General features: G+C 38.5%; 1 protein-coding gene across 3 annotated transcripts in view; it reads right to left on the bottom strand.

Moving 5' to 3' along the window:
- adam19 (ADAM metallopeptidase domain 19) overlaps window positions 1-15,898 on the bottom strand; it is a 72,102-nt gene that overhangs the window by 21,418 nt on the left and 34,786 nt on the right. For all 3 annotated transcript variants that reach the window (XM_062970236.1, XM_003223477.4, XM_062970237.1), the window contains 8 exons: window positions 12,645-12,837; window positions 10,669-10,734; window positions 7,306-7,377; window positions 5,794-5,960; window positions 4,180-4,264; window positions 3,799-3,938; window positions 2,896-3,073; window positions 1,090-1,179 (listed from right to left, as the gene is read on the bottom strand). In XM_062970236.1, coding sequence (XP_062826306.1) covers window positions 1,090-1,179; window positions 2,896-3,073; window positions 3,799-3,938; window positions 4,180-4,264; window positions 5,794-5,960; window positions 7,306-7,377; window positions 10,669-10,734; window positions 12,645-12,837 — 991 coding nt within the window. The remainder of the gene's footprint in view (window positions 1-1,089; window positions 1,180-2,895; window positions 3,074-3,798; window positions 3,939-4,179; window positions 4,265-5,793; window positions 5,961-7,305; window positions 7,378-10,668; window positions 10,735-12,644; window positions 12,838-15,898) is intronic.

The following is a 15,898-nucleotide window of genomic DNA, read 5'->3' as shown; positions in this document are numbered from 1 at the left end:
TTTCCTCTGATCCCAGCCAAGCCAACGGCCTGCCCTGAAAGAAAAGCTCTCCACTTGCAGTTGTTAAATCCCATAATCGCCAGGAGACTCCAGTATAAGCCAAAACAGCTGGTGAGGGGGGTGACTCCCCAAAGATACATAGGAGAATTAAAGAAGTGGCCCTTTCACAGTCCTGCTTGGGGCTAGGGACACCTGGAGATTTCAGTCTACAGACTGTAATAAAATATGCAGTAACAGAAGTCATTTCAGGAAAAACCTGCTACAAAAATAGCAGAATACAAATCTGGCATTCTTGGATGCCACTGGTACATAGAGGGCTCACAGATGGTTAAAATGGCCAGTGGCACGTGGATTAAATGCAGAGGTGTGTGTGTGTATACACGTGTGTTTTCATTTTCTGGTTGTCACTTCAACATAGTATACACTTATATACAAGGGAACACAGACACTTTAGTATGCACGTGTCAGTGTAGCGTAGCAATTTTGAAGGTTGAATGGGGACTGTAGCAGATTTAGGCCACCTTCCCCATATGGGCCAGTCACTTTCTCTCAACCTGATCTACCTAACAGGGCTGTTACGAAGATAAAGTAGGAAAGAAGGGAGGCCTATATCCCCCCTTAGCTTGACACAAAAAAGGTGGGATATAAAGTTAGCAAACACACAGAAAAATGTACTGCTAGTTCTTCGTATTTGCAGATTTATCTTTCATGGATTTGATTTTTTCAAAGACTTGATTAATATGTTCTCTTTAAGAATCTCAAGGTCTTCTGAGGTGGTTCTGTTATAAACTCCAGTAGTGGTTAAACACAGAATTCCTAGAGAAGAGTTCTCTTGGGTAAAAAAAAAAGTTTCTCATTTTCCATTTTTGTATAGATCCTGCACTCCTTGTTGAGTACCTGCAGTGCTGCACATGTATTCTTCCATTTAACATTACTACCAGAGTTTTTAAAGAAAACTGTGAATAAAGTTCATGCAGCCTAATATCCAAATTGGCTCCAGATTGACTGCTCCATCTGCTTTTCATTTATATATAGAAACAGCAGATCCTTCTTTCTGTGTGTTGTGCAGAGAGCAACCAAGTTAGATACCTTGCACAGGTGACAGCAAGTTCCATGAGCACATTCGGCACCAGGCTTCAGAGAGCAATCAGCAGCATTGCAACAAGGATTGTTACATTCCTGGGAAACAGACAAGAGAAATAAAACATTTGATGTGTAAACAGAGCAGATGTTTTGAATCTAAAAACATTGGAAATCATCTGGTGCTTCTGTTAGGATGGATTGTGAGATTGTTTTAGCTACACATGCTCTCAGTCTTCGACTCAAATGCCCTCGTAGCATATTTTCCCATTATCTTGCTGCCATCATGGGGTGCTGCCAATAGATTCCAGCTTTTGCAATCCCCCCACCCCAAAGTAACAGGGACAATGGTACTGTGTTTGTTAAGTTACAATATATAGCTCTTTCAGTTCCTAATTGGTATCTTGCTCAAAGGACTAGAACATTTATAATCTTTAAAATCATACCCACTTATTAAAAATGATAAGGCTTAATCTCAACATTTTTAGTAGCAAGCTAGAGTAGAATGGTTTTAGCTCAAGGAAAACCAGGAATATTTAGGATGCTTCAAAATGGACCTCCTCTATTGCTACTAATCAAAAGACTATGCGTATCTACTTAATCTTTTCCTCTCTGCTGATTTTAGATTTTGGAAGGAAGACATAGGAAAGGTAGAAATAAAAGATTAATGACAATTGGACTTTGTTTGTGAATGAGGCAGAGCAATTGCATGAAGCACCTTCAGTTTCCAATACTGGGTTTATCATAAAAATGGCAAAACACTGGGGGGAGGGGGGGGGAATAAGCAGGATTCATAAACATTGTTCAAAGTCACTGAATCAGAGACCACGTCATTTTATTTTCACCATTCTGGATCCTATATTTTAGTTTTCAATTATAGAAAGTGTTGTAGTCACCAGATAGAAGATGATGTCATTAGCAATGCCTTTGACTATGAAAACAGAATAAAAAATAGGAACAGAAGTGGGATAAAAATCTGGTAACACCTTCAAATCTAACTGGTTTTTATTTTAGAATTAACTTTCATGGGTTTAAATTTATGTATTTAGATGTAGTATCTAGTGATATTAAGGCATCAGGTATAAAGCATATTTATATACAGTACAGTGTTCCCTCACTTATCTTGGGGGTTACGTTCCATGACCACTCGTGATAAGTGAAAATCCGCGAAGTAGGGACGCTAGGCTTCTCCTTAGGAAGGAAGTAGAAAGAGGGAGAGAGGGAGGGAGGGAAGAAAGAGGCAGAGGAACATGGCACCGCCTCCTTCTCTTCTGCTGCCGTTTGGCCTCCTTCTGCACCTGACTGAGACCACTGCCACTGTAAATAATATTTTTTTATGATTTATAATATCATTTTAGGGTTTATTAAAAAACTGCGAAACAGCGGGTCCACAAAAAGTGAACCGCAAGTAGTGAGGGAACACTGTAGTTGCTATTATTATATTTGCCACCATGATGGGAGATAGATGAAGTAAAATTAAATAAATAAATATTGTATTGGCTTAGACCTTGTTTTTGGATGATGTGTCTTGTCATTGGAATATATATTTTAACTATGCTTTTATGTATGTATCAATTTTAACCTATTTTTATCTCAAGCTTTGTTTTTATGCTCGAGTCACTGTATAAGTGCCATCTGTAAGTCCTCTCCTCCCCCCCCCCCCGGCCCGGTAGAGAAAAGTGGGATATAAATAAGGTAAATAAATAAATAAATAAATAATCCCTCTCCCACAACTATATGAATATACTTTATACTTGGTGAGATATCATACTGTAAGAGATTAACAAGGCTTTATCTTTGAAAACTGAGAATTACCTCCACCTCTCCGCAATCACATTCTTCTCCTTCTTCCAGGTAACCATTTCCACATCGCTGTCCTCCATATAAAGTCTTAGTATCTGGCATGTTATAGAGACACATCCCCCCACCAGACTGAAGATACCGGTCTAGCTCCTTCTTATTACAGTTGTTGAAAACCCTGGGAAATGGGTGCCTACAAGGAAGCAGGGGAAGAAGGGTGCATTAAATTACTTAAATTGATCATCATGCATAGTGATGAGTGATATTGAAAGTTTCCATTAGGTCTGTAGGTCAAATCAAATCCACCTGATCTGTACTACCCAGACTAGTGTGCAGATTGAAACACAGCTATTCCTCAAATATTACACTTCTCCAGAAGTTGTGCTGGAGTTCTTACAGGCCTGTAACCTCAATGGGAAGGAAGTATAGTTGACTGGCTACCCCACACATCTCTCTGGTCTTTCCATTCCATTTGAGGTCATTGATATACTTTTCTGTACCTGCTTGCCCTGCCTGTGTGCATATTTTCCAGAGCAGGAACAATTCTATTTATGCATTTAGCTAGGTTCATGTCCTCATTATATTGAGGCACCAGACAAGACACCAGATCTTTTCTGGTTTTGGATTTGGACTCTGGAAGACTATCATCAAATCACAATTCAGCGAAAGAAACCCACTATTGATCTTGGACAGATCATGCTCTCTCAGCGTCAGAGAGGAAAGCAATGGCAAGCCTCCTCCATGAAAACCTAGTAATACGATGGCCATAAATCAAAGCTGACTTGAAGGTACACAACAACAAAAATGCTCCCAGACTAAATACACTTTTATCCTTAATGAAATGATATGGAGTACAATAATGAAACTCAGGTTTTAGTATATTATAGCAAAGATGTATAAGAGTTGGTGAGGACTCACCCTGTTGCAGCAGCCATGATGCACCCTCCATCTTTGGCACTGGCAGTGCAGCAGCCAGTTGAGTCATGGCTCATGCCAAAGTTGTGCCCCATCTCATGGGCCATTGTGGCAGCAACTCCAATGGCATTGTCTGAATGATCCTGTGCAGGCAGAGGACCAAAGATAAGAGTCCACATCTTGCATAGTATGGATGTAAATGTGTACTATCCAGCTCAAAGAATAGGCCTAGCTGATGGTGTAAAATATGAAAATGCAGTCTGAAAATCTTTCTTTTGGGGAAATAATAGACAATGCCTAACAACTTCCTTATTTTTTCTTTTACTTACATTATGTCACTCTGTCATATTGTCAATAACTTAAAAATGAAAGAGAATAACTCACCATATTCACTCCTCCAGACTGATAGGCAGAACACATGGCCATCAGAGGGGCCAATCCTATAGTAGTACCATGGAAGGACATGCCACTGAAAAACATAGTGAAATATAAAATTTAATGCAGTCCTCAATATTTAAAAATACATCAAGAGCCTTGTATGTTTTAACCTTAGAATTAAAGGGAACTACAAACATAAAGCCATAGATTGCTCACACACATACATGGATAGTTTCTAAAATTACACATGTCACTGAGCATCCTCAACTGGGATTGGTTTTTCATGATTTTGACAACAAAAAAACCCCCGGCCAAATAGAAGAAAGTTTAATGACAATATATTTTGATCATTCAAGGATACCTAAAGTGAGATAAAGAAAACACACTGAGTTTTTGCTTACAACCGTGTTTCCCTGAAAATAAGACAGTGTCTTATATAAATTTTTGCTCCCAAAGATGCACTAGGTCTTATTTTCAGGGGATGTATTTTTTTCCATGAAGAAGAATTCACATTTTTTGTTGAACAAAAAAAATTGAACATTTATTATATACTGTATAGTAGATAACCAGACAAACTGTGAATCCTATCAAGAATTTATTGTTACTACCATTATTTCCATGTACAACACTCTATGGTAGGTACATTTACCAACCCTGCATGCTCTGGTTTTCTGTTTGGTGGGCATGCTTCCAAACAAAAACTTTGCTAGGTCTTACTTTTGAGGAAGACCTTATATTTAGTAATTCAGCAAAACCTCTACTAGGTCTTATTTTCAGGGGATGTCTTATTTTTGGGGAAACAGGCTATATATATTCATGTATAAGTCGACCTCATCTATAAATTGAGGACAGATTTGGGGTCCAATAATGGATGTTGATATGACCATGGATAAGTTGAGATTCATTCTTCAGAGAGGGAAAACCATTAATGTCAGCTAGGAACCAGCTGTCCCTGGCTGCCATCACTGTTTCCCACCCAAACATTCAGAAACACCAAAGGTGATGCCATGGCAGAAAGAGAGAGTGGTGCTTGTTTTAAGTTCTTCAGTGATGGACCAAGCTATTGCTGTTAACCACTTTATTAAGAGGAAGGATTCATTTTTTTATAAGATTTGATACAGTACTCACATTTTTCTGTAGATAAGCTGACTCAGGTTTGGGTGTGTGTGTGTGATTTTTCATTAAAATTTCTAAATTTGTACATGAGTATATAGAGCAATTCTATTGCAGCAGTGTACCTGCTCTCTGTTAAATACCAAAACATGTACCCGATAACTAATTTTTGTGACTCAAGTACTCCAGAACTTTTGTTTGGACAGTTGTGGAAAGAAAGTTAATGCATTATCACTGTGTCCCTTGGCTGTGAAAGATATACCCATGGAAAAAATTTAACACTGTTAAAATTAATAATGTGGAGCAAGTTCAGATGTATTTCTTTATATGCAGGGATATATGAATGCTTTCTTTTAAAAACTATACTTACAGGTTTACAGTCATAATTGCAGACTTTTCTACTGAAACCCAAAGCAGAACGAGTAGCTACACCATTACACAGAACTAGTTCAGTTCTTATCTTACAACTAGAACAAGAGACACAGCATTCCTATTAAAATGACTTACGTGATCAGTTGGGCATTATCATGTTTTCTATACTTGAGAATTTTTCGCCTCCAAGACAGAAAGGACCATAAGGTTGAATGTGGATTTTCAGAGATCTCACACATATTGTGGTCATTCCAGACTTCAAGTCCAACCAGAGCTATCCGTATGTTCAAAGATTTGTAAAACTGAGAGGTTAAAATCAAAGAGGAGACCTTTAGTTAATTAAATCTCTCTATTTTCATCTGACTGTTTAACTTCTAGCAATATCACAACATCTTAAATTATTTAAAATAATCCATAGGAATATTTAAAGGGTAATATAAAATAATTTGAAACCATTTAAAGCCATATACGTATAATGTACCATTTCAGCTTGGAAGTTAAGCAGGGTCACTTCTGATAAGAATAATAGAATCATAGAGTGGAACTCTATAGGCCCTCAGGTCCAGCCTCCTGTTTAATGCAGGATCTCCAGCTAGAGCATCCTCAACAGATGGTTGTCCAGTCGCTATAAAGACATCCAGAGAAGGTGACTCTGCCACATCTCTAAGCAACTGGAATAAATTGCTGAACCAGTCCTACTGCCAAGGAGTTCCTAATCTACTTTCATATAACTTAAAACTATTAGACCTAGTTCTACCCTCTGAGGTAACTGAGAACAAGCTGGCACCTTCTTTTTTGTAGCAGCCCCTAAAGTATTTAAATTTATTACCCTTCATTCTTCTCTTCACCAAGCAGAGTTCATACTTGGAAGCCATCCAGAAATACCAGGTGCTGTAGAATCTATTTCAGAGCAAGGAAGTGGCAATCCACCTCTCACTATTCATTGCACATAAAAACCCTAACATTCATGGGGCCACCATAAGTTGACAGGCAATTTAACATATCACATTTTGCTTTACTTACATAGAATTCCATAATCAAGTCAATCTTTAGTTATTTGGCTTCGTTGTGAGTTTCATTTCTAAGAACCACATCAGTTTTTATCTAATTTGCACAGAGAAGAAACTATATACAGTCATGTAGCAAAGTGTTGACTCTGTGTCTTCTTTCTATCGATTCTTTGAGATTCTTAGGCCCAAACTAGAGAGAACCTATAAATGCATGCAGTTAGTCCCTGATAGCTCTTTTATTTGGAAATGCAACTGGGATGGGTTGTGGGGGGTTGGGGTAATGTGAAGCTGAGAAATAGCCTCGACAAAGACTTTGCTTGCCTATCATGTCTTTGCTTCAAGTAGTAGAGTTCCTCTGAAACATGCAGTTGGAATCCCACAAGGGAAGTGATCAGAGTGAGTGGAGAAAAGCAATACACTCTTCCCAATAATTGCTTTACTCCAAATCATCCTCACCAACCAGTTTTCTTCCCAGAAAAAATGGTTGGTATTTGCATGAGGTCTTTAATCTTTGTTGAGCCGCCCTGAGTCCCTTCAGGTGAGAAGGGCGGCATATAAATGATGAAAATAAATAATAAATAAATTTGTTCTTTTAATCATGCCACTCTTCTTGTTAAACTGGCACATCTGATCTTACCTTATCTACATAATTGGCAGCTTCCACTAACTTATTCTTGGTTGCTTGGAGATCATAATTGTGTTTCTGATACTGAAAGGGAATTTTAAGAGCAATTAAGAATCGTTCTGGAATAAACTGTTGCCATTTCTGACTTTTGCAAATAAATCCATGCCTACAATTTCAATTACGGTCTCTCTAGGATTTTCCTTTGCCAGTGGTTCTCAACCTGGGGTCCCCAGATGTTTTTGGCTTACAACAATCCATGAAGGTTAGTTTACCCCATGCATATTTTACATGTCAAGGCTTTGGTATAATAATCATAGCTAACACATTTCTGTCCCTGATCTCTACTCTTCCAGAACATGCTTAAAGAAAATCATGAAGCAGAAAAAAATATTAAGAGTTATCACATGCATACTTTTTTCATTGACTAATATTACTATTTCACCCTCAACATTTTCTGCTTAGTTAGATATATCAAGTTAGTTTTTGTTTATTTGTTTTTTAACTGAAGAAAGTGTCTTAAGACCCCAACTTGTCCATCTGTCTCTTTACAAATGGATAAATTGGGACTGAAACAAAAGCAGTAAGCGCATAGGAAATGTCCACTTATGCAACAATATTAGACTAATATGTCAAATTCTAAACATAGCTTTTAAAAATATTTTAGATTGCTCCTACACCAATGACTCTATCCTCACTGTCTAATTATGCAAAGCTGGTATTTTACTGGTCATCCAACTCAGACTGGTAGGTCTCAATGTATACTCCAGACAGCTGAGATGCAATCTAAAAGCAGATCTGAGGAAATGGTGGTTCCCCAGGCTTCAACTCCCACTGTCCCCAATTAGCCTGGACATTAATGCGGAAGGCTGATGGGAGCCGTGATCCATCAAAACCTGGGGGACAGCAAGTTATCCTGTCCTTATTCTAAAAGGTTCATACGGCATCCTATTAATTAATGTGAATTATCCATTTGAATCAGATGTATACAAAATTGTTAAAAATAGAGTGTGAAGAATCTTTCTATTGTACATAATGCAAAACAGTTGTAAAATTATCCTGAACATGGAATCTGGAGGTTTTTGGCTGAGACCACTTGGATTATCTCCATGCACACAGCATGTGTTATATACAACAGTGTTCCAAATCCCTTTTCCTTCTGCTCATCCAGTTACATCACCCCCACTAGCCTCAGGGCAACTCATCTGCTCCAGATGTTTGCATAGTAACCTTGGCAATTTGCAGTGCTGGCCATAATTCATGACTCAAGTGAGCACAGATGAAGTTTCTGATCTGCAGTCTCTGCAAAGGACACAGCAATGACAGAGATATGTCTTGAATTTCCCTTTACTTTTACTGTCTGCTAGTAGTGTTGAAAAAGTATTTATTTATGGAACACATATAGCTTCATTCTAGCAACTATTATTCGGGTAGAGGGAAGGAATATGTGCCCCTCCAGGCATTAATGGGCTGTAGGCTCCATCATCTCAGAGCATTGGTCTTGCTAGGTAGAGTTACTAGTCCTTAGAAAGTAATATCATCTGGAGAGCCACAGTTTCCCCATACCTGGATTAATGAAATTGACCACTTTTAAAAATAAAAATTAGATGTTTGTTTTCATTTGCCCATTCCTACTGAGATGCCTAAATAAGTAATTACATTTAGTTTACGTAGTACAACGACAAGGAAAACTAGACATCTGGAAACCCCAGAAGACTAATAAATGTGTTAAACAAACTTTTTTGCTCCATTGGCACAGCTTTTAAATGACTTCAAAAGAGAGAAATGCCACATCGTCCCTACTCCAGTCTCAGTTAGAGCAGAGAGTCACAACCTTTTCAACTTTGACAGCAACATCTGGTGATGAGTGTGGGTCACAGATACATATCTAGACCAACACAGCAGGGAGTAACAATCCATTTTGGAAGAACTATTGCTGAGGGTTTACTTTTACTGTTGCCAAATTCCTGTGATTTCAGAAGCCAAGGGGAAGTGTCACTGCTCCACAGCCCTGCTGGTCATGTGAGCTTCAGGGGAAAGCAGGAGGGGGTTCAAAAAGTTTCAGGGACCACCAGGCAACAATCAAAGCTTTACATAACCCCAGGATCTCACACTGTGCACCCAACACACAATAAAAATATGGCCAGTGGTTCAGCAGGCTCTGCATCATCTGCCTATAAAATGTTTGTCATTAAACAACATATTTACTTCTTTGATATTTAAGTGATCTCATTGTGGTAGCACACAGCTTATGCACAATGAATTTAGAGACATTGTCTATATTACCATCAAAGCCTGTTGTGTATGTTTGTATGTGTGAGTGTGTTTGTGACAGGGGTGATATGCTGGGAACATACACTGACTAATTACTAATTTTCAAAAGAGAAAACACATATTACAAAAAGGTGCAATGTGGGAATCTTGTTATTCCAGATCAATTGCATTAGCAGCAGCCACTACTCTCAACAAGGAGTGTGCCAGGGGGGAAAACATTTAAAATAAAATGATCTCATGTGCCTGAGAACAGTTAACTAGACATGGGAGCAACCAGCTCCAGGTTGCTTGATTAAAAACAGATTTCAGAATGTTTTTTACATCTCTGTGAATTGCTTACATGCAGTACGTGAAACAAAAGGGTGGTCTCAATACAGTTTCATCTTTTAGTACATATCTCAGAAAGAGGGCTGGTTGTTAAATAAACTGGAATGGAGACGGTTGGCTTAAAATCTAGGTTGAGTGCCACTGCAAAGCTGAATTTTGGAATGCATGGAAACAAACAATGCTGGGAATTTTGGTAGCTCAGTAAGACTAAAGAACATGTCTCTCAAGAGATTCATGACCTGAGCTTCTGGCAGTCCCATTTTGGATAAAATCAACCACATGCAAATCCAAATTTAACTAGAGGTGAGGAAGTTAAGCTTTTGTTTCCTCATGTCAATTAAAAATGTTGCCTCATTTCCAAATTACTATTTTGGAGACAACATATATATTTATTGATACACACAGGCACACACCAGTAGTATCTGATGGCTTCCATTTCAGGGATACAATGAAACTGCTCTCATTTCATTCAGCATTTCAAAGGAACTATCCAAGGTGCTCTACTTGTTTGATGGATGGGTTTCAGCACCTTGGATTACTACTTCACATGGTGATATAAAACCCATAATGTTTTTTCCCCATCATTCTCCAGTATGGAAATTACTGGCCACTATTCACACCTACACAAACATACATCCACTCTCGACTATAAAAAAGAATCACTGCACTGGGGGTTCCAATCATTGATCTTCTGTGTAATGTACATTTCGTTCCTGAACTACCATCTGTATTCTATATTTGATTCTGATCTGGCATAAATTTATCTAAGTATCTTACCTCAGCATAATCAGCCACCAAAAGAAGCTCCACATATTTCATAGACTGCTGATCATCCCTCTTTACCTATGATAGAAGCATTGAAACATGCATACTGAATTATTTTATGGCTTTTAAACATGGAAAAAATATATTTAACAACAAAGAGAACTCATTTTGAAGGGTACCAAACACTACTGAATATATCACAGGTTTAAGGCAGATAATTACTTGTGTGATTGTCTTCCTCAAAATGGGCATTGATGGCATAAGACTGCACAATTTTAAATTCTATTATTTTCTAGGAATTGTTCTCCTACAGTTAGATCCTCATGTGGCCTCCCCTTATTCATCTCACCCTCAGTCATCTTCTGTCCAGGAACTCAGTTTACTCAAGGTTTCATGGATCACTTGAATTCTTATTCAGTGATCAGTGTGTTTTGAATTCACCCAGTGTAAATACTAAGTTATTCTCCTGTAAATGTAAGCCCCAATTCTCTTTTATGATCTAGCATTCAAAACTATCAGAACTAGATGGGATTTCTCCCAGCTAAACAATTGCAGTACAATCCCCTTATCCCCTTGATATTCACAGTTTCACTTATCTGTGTTCCACTCTAGGTCCTGTGATTCTATGGCATGCTTCTGCCCCAAGTATAGTCAAAATATAAGGTTCACTATTATTCATGGTTTCAGGTATCCACAGGGAGTCTTGGAACATATTACCTGTGGATATGGGGCAGACTGTGTTGACTATCTTTCATTAAGATAATGGTAATAGGAAAAAATACCTGGCACAGCAAAGAAGTCTCAATCATGTAGTTGAAGCCATAAACCACCATTCAGTTCACAACTCACAAATTACTTCACTATGTGCAACCCATCAAGTCTCCAATCGGACACCTGCAATGTGGGGGTAATGAACCAGCTTATTGTACGGACCTGTTTGTTGCAGCCAGCCTGCACCTGAGCTGTCAGGTGAGCCTTGTGAGCCTTGAGTTGGGCCTGCTCAGCTTGTGATTGTTCCTGCACCTGATCTGGCAGAAGACTCTGGGTTGGAGCCTAGTATTCCCATGCATACAGATGAGCCTGCTGTTCTTGGACAGCCAGAGTTAGAGGAGGTTGCTGTCATTAAGGATTCTAGGAACAGGCACACAATGGTTTCAAGCAGGCAGCTTGAATCGCATTCCTTGGGAGAGTCAAGGTCAAACCTTTCCTTGCCAGATGGGTATTTAAGTTGTGATAAAACTAATGAGCTTGACAGAAAGAAAGTGATATGTCCACAGAGAGGTTTCCAATGTAGTAAGAGGCTGTTATTGAGAAAAGGTTTTGAACAAACTTCTCACGGAAAGAGGCCTGACTGAGATTTTCAGAGGTGGTAACTTTGCTCATCGAGAGAGTGATTCCTGTTTCATGCTTCCATGCCAAGTTCGTGTAGCCTTGCATCTTGAGATTTGTTCCAGTTCTTGTTTTGCTCCTGGGGATTTTGGATTGTCAAAGTTTTGTTTCTGAAAGCCTTGCAGTTTGGGTTTCCCGCTTCAAAGACCCTGTCTTTTGTTACAGTCTTTGATCCTATTCCTTGGACTAATCTTAGTGCCCCGATTCCTTTGTTCCAGTTTTGATCCTGTTCCTTGGACTAATTTTGATACCTTGTTTGGACTTCATTCTTGTGTGATACTTTCAAGGACCCTTGTTCCAAGAATCATCAAGTATTTTGTATCTCGTGGACTTAAGCCTTGTTTCAGTGACTTTGAACTTCGATTCGCTATTGCTTATATATATTCTTCAATAAACTACTTGCTTTGCTTATAGTCTGGGGCTCCAGCATGGTTTCGAGGTGTCTCTGCAGCCTAAGGGTGGAATGCTGTTATCAGGAGGACTGAGGTAACACGTGTGAACCATGCTGAATGTTTAGGAAGAGAATAACATGAATTTCTTAAGCATCTTAGGGGAGATCCAAGTTCTGTGACTTTAGAGAATAATTTAGGAGCACTCACCCTGTGATAACCTGGCTCAGCTCGGGATGCCAGCTCATTAAACCAGTCGATGGCCCAAAACTCTGAATTCTGGTTTCCACAGCTACCCCTGGGAACCTTGAGATGTTCAGACCTGTAGATCAAGTGCTGCTCCTGATTGTGAGGAAGTGGCTCCAAGATATAACTGAGGTTGTTTCTTAATACTATAAGGCCACTGAAAAACAATAACAATAATAGAAGCTGAAGAAGGAAAATACTTGTGCATTACTATCTCAAAGGTTATCTTGTCTTGTGTATCTTTTGCATGTTACACTGCCTTAAGTTCTAATTTTATTATGCGCAAATATATAATAGAATAGATTTATATACTCAGATTTATTATGAAATACTTTGCCAGTCCCCTGATGGCACAGTGTGTTAAAGCACTGAGCAGCTGAACTTGCAGACCGAAAGGTCCCAGGTTCAAATCCCGGGAGTGGAATGAGTGCCCGCTGTTGCTCCAGCTTCTGCCAACCTAGCAGTTCGAAAACATGCAAATGTGAGTAGATCAATAGGTACCGCTCCGGCAGGAAGTTAACGGCACTCCATGCAGTCATGCCGGCCACATGACCTGGAGATGTCTATGGACAACGCCGGCTCTTCGGCTTAGAAATGGAGATGAGCACCAACCCCCAGAGTCAGACATGACTGGACTTAATGTCAGGGGAAACCTTTACCTTTACCTTTTACTGTGCTAGTCTAAATTATATCTTCAGTCAGCTTTCCCAAATCTGTTCTTTATGCCAATGTGCTTAGACTATGAATGCAAATCATATTATTTCATTTTCGCATGCAAGGGTAAATGATCATCACAGGTTTTTTTTTCTTTTGCTCAAAATGACTATTTATCTACAGTATTCTTCCCATATTCAAATGTCTTAAAGTGTGATTGTGGAATTACTGCAAGGAGGAAAACACATTTTAGGTTTTCTGCACATAAAATGTATTTTGTGTATAGGAAATCCATTTTTTCTCATGTGTACAAACAAATAATTCCTCCATAATATTATTTATTATTTATTATTATTTACAACATTTTACCCCACCTTTCTCACCCAAGGGGACTCAAGGGGGCTTACAACACCTGGCAAGATTCAATGCCAAACAATCAATAAAATTAACAACACATTTAAAACCATTTAATACATAAGAACATTCAAAAAGTTTCACTGCTCTATTACTCTTCCTGATAGGGCCTCCTGGCTATTAGAAAAACCTCTTTTCAGCCTGAAAATGAGTAATTGTGAATATCCTTTATTTTTCTAGGTGAAATTACAATTCTCATCACTACCAGCCATCATTGTCATTACAGATAGGTCAGGGGATTGTACTCCAAACACACTTGAAGAGAACAAGGTTGGACAAGGTTTCTGGGGCACAAGGAATTCCAATATGCTGACTGATAATTTCTCATTTGATTGCCAGTCAGAGGTATTCAAACCAGAGTCCAGAAGAGCCCCATGAAGACACTGTTTTCCTCAGGATCTTCCTTTGCTTTATATTGCTAGGTGGACCAGCAGGGGGTGTACATCACTTGCATGGAGAATCAACACAGTTAAAATGTTTGTATTTTGTCACCTTGAAAATTACACAACTATATTTTCAGTATCTAAAACAAGCAAGTTGCAGGTGTGTCCTGTGGGGACACAGGGCTGATCCAGCATCCAGAAAAATGGATCACCACCCAAAAAAGGGTAATTGTAAATGTACCCAGTCACGATCACGCTTGTTTACAACTACTATTGTGCCTCTGTTTTCTTCACTACTCTCCTGATCCTCTCTTTTCCTTCCTTCCTTCTTACCCTCCCCCCCACTGCTTGCCCCTTTTCATATCCTTTATACAATAAAGTTTTTTTTAAGATATCAGAGAAGCAGGTGTGGATCCCTTAGTCTCTTTTTTCTGTATTTGAACACCCCTTGCTCAGCCAGAGAGGATAACTTTATATGTAATGAAAGAGTGATCTGCCCAAAAGGGGGGTTGTTGGGTTAAAGAGTAGGGAGAGTGAAATCTGAACTAATCTTACTCAGCCTCTCTCTCCCTTTAACAAGACTTGTTCTTTCATCCATAAAATCAACCTCATCCTACTTAGGGGAGAGGGGGAGAATTATGCTAATTCACTCAAGCAGCAATATTGGAAGCCATTCGCAGGTTTTCCCCATCAATGGAAAGGTGTGTTCCACCAACAATTTACATGGAAAGAAGAAACAGAAGAAATACAAAAACATGTAATAAATATCTTGTGATTATGCGTGGCTAATCTCATGTGATAAGGTTCTAAGAGTAAGAAAGGCTTTCTTCACTGTGGTGTTTCCTTTTTTGGGGGGGGGAAACAACAAAGTTTGCCTGGTGCCCACATGTTTTTTTTTGGTTTTTTAAAAATAATTTTTATTGTGATTTTCAAAATTTTACAGCGAAAGAATGAGAACAAATTTTAAAGGAAAGTGTGGAAAGAAAAAATAGAAGAGGAAGATAGAAAAAAGAAAGAAAAAAAACATACAAAAAATAAGATAAAAAATAAAATAAAAATTTGTTGACTTCCGTTCTTCTTCTTTTACCCCATAACTTTCTTATCTTTGTCTATCATAGACTTTTACCAATAAATTACTTTTTCCTCCATCTTTATAAAGTCTATCCTTCATTCTATCAATTTATTTCTCATCCATTTTTAAATAGTTATCAACCATAATCCAGTCCGTCTTTTGAATTCCTTTTCCGTTACTCTGTTTCATCAAATACGTCAATTCATCCATGTCCTTTATTTCCATAATTTTATTAATCCATGTTTATCATTTCCATATTAGGTAGGTTTGCCTAGTTAAATATTGTTATTTTTAAGTGTTCATGGCTTTCTACAGTTTATATTGTGTCTTTAAAAAACCTCTGGCTTGTAGTTGTTCATTCTGCATTATGATTTTTTAAAAATATATTTTAATATCATGTAACCTGCTCACCAAACTTTTATTTTTGGAATGACAAAAATACATTCAATCAGTCAATACTCTGGGCAGGCATATAGTCTCACTATATCAGAAAAGGGACTAGCCCCTGTCACTGGAACCCACAGTTGTATGTGAACTGGCATGTATACTGACGAATAGAATCTAGTTTATGCAGGAAAAACTGGGACCGTTTTCTCAGGCAGATTTGGGAGGAAAAGCAGAGGGATCCGTCTGTAGGGATAAAGTTACATCCTTCCCACCTGCTTTCCTCACTGAAGAAGTAAGGACATCTGCAA

Source organism: Anolis carolinensis, chromosome 2, assembly GCF_035594765.1.
Source record: "Anolis carolinensis isolate JA03-04 chromosome 2, rAnoCar3.1.pri, whole genome shotgun sequence".
In the NCBI taxonomy this organism is placed as follows: Eukaryota; Metazoa; Chordata; class Lepidosauria; order Squamata; family Dactyloidae; genus Anolis; species Anolis carolinensis.
Note: the sequence above shows the minus strand (reverse complement) of the source record. Positions and strands in the feature narration are given on the sequence as shown.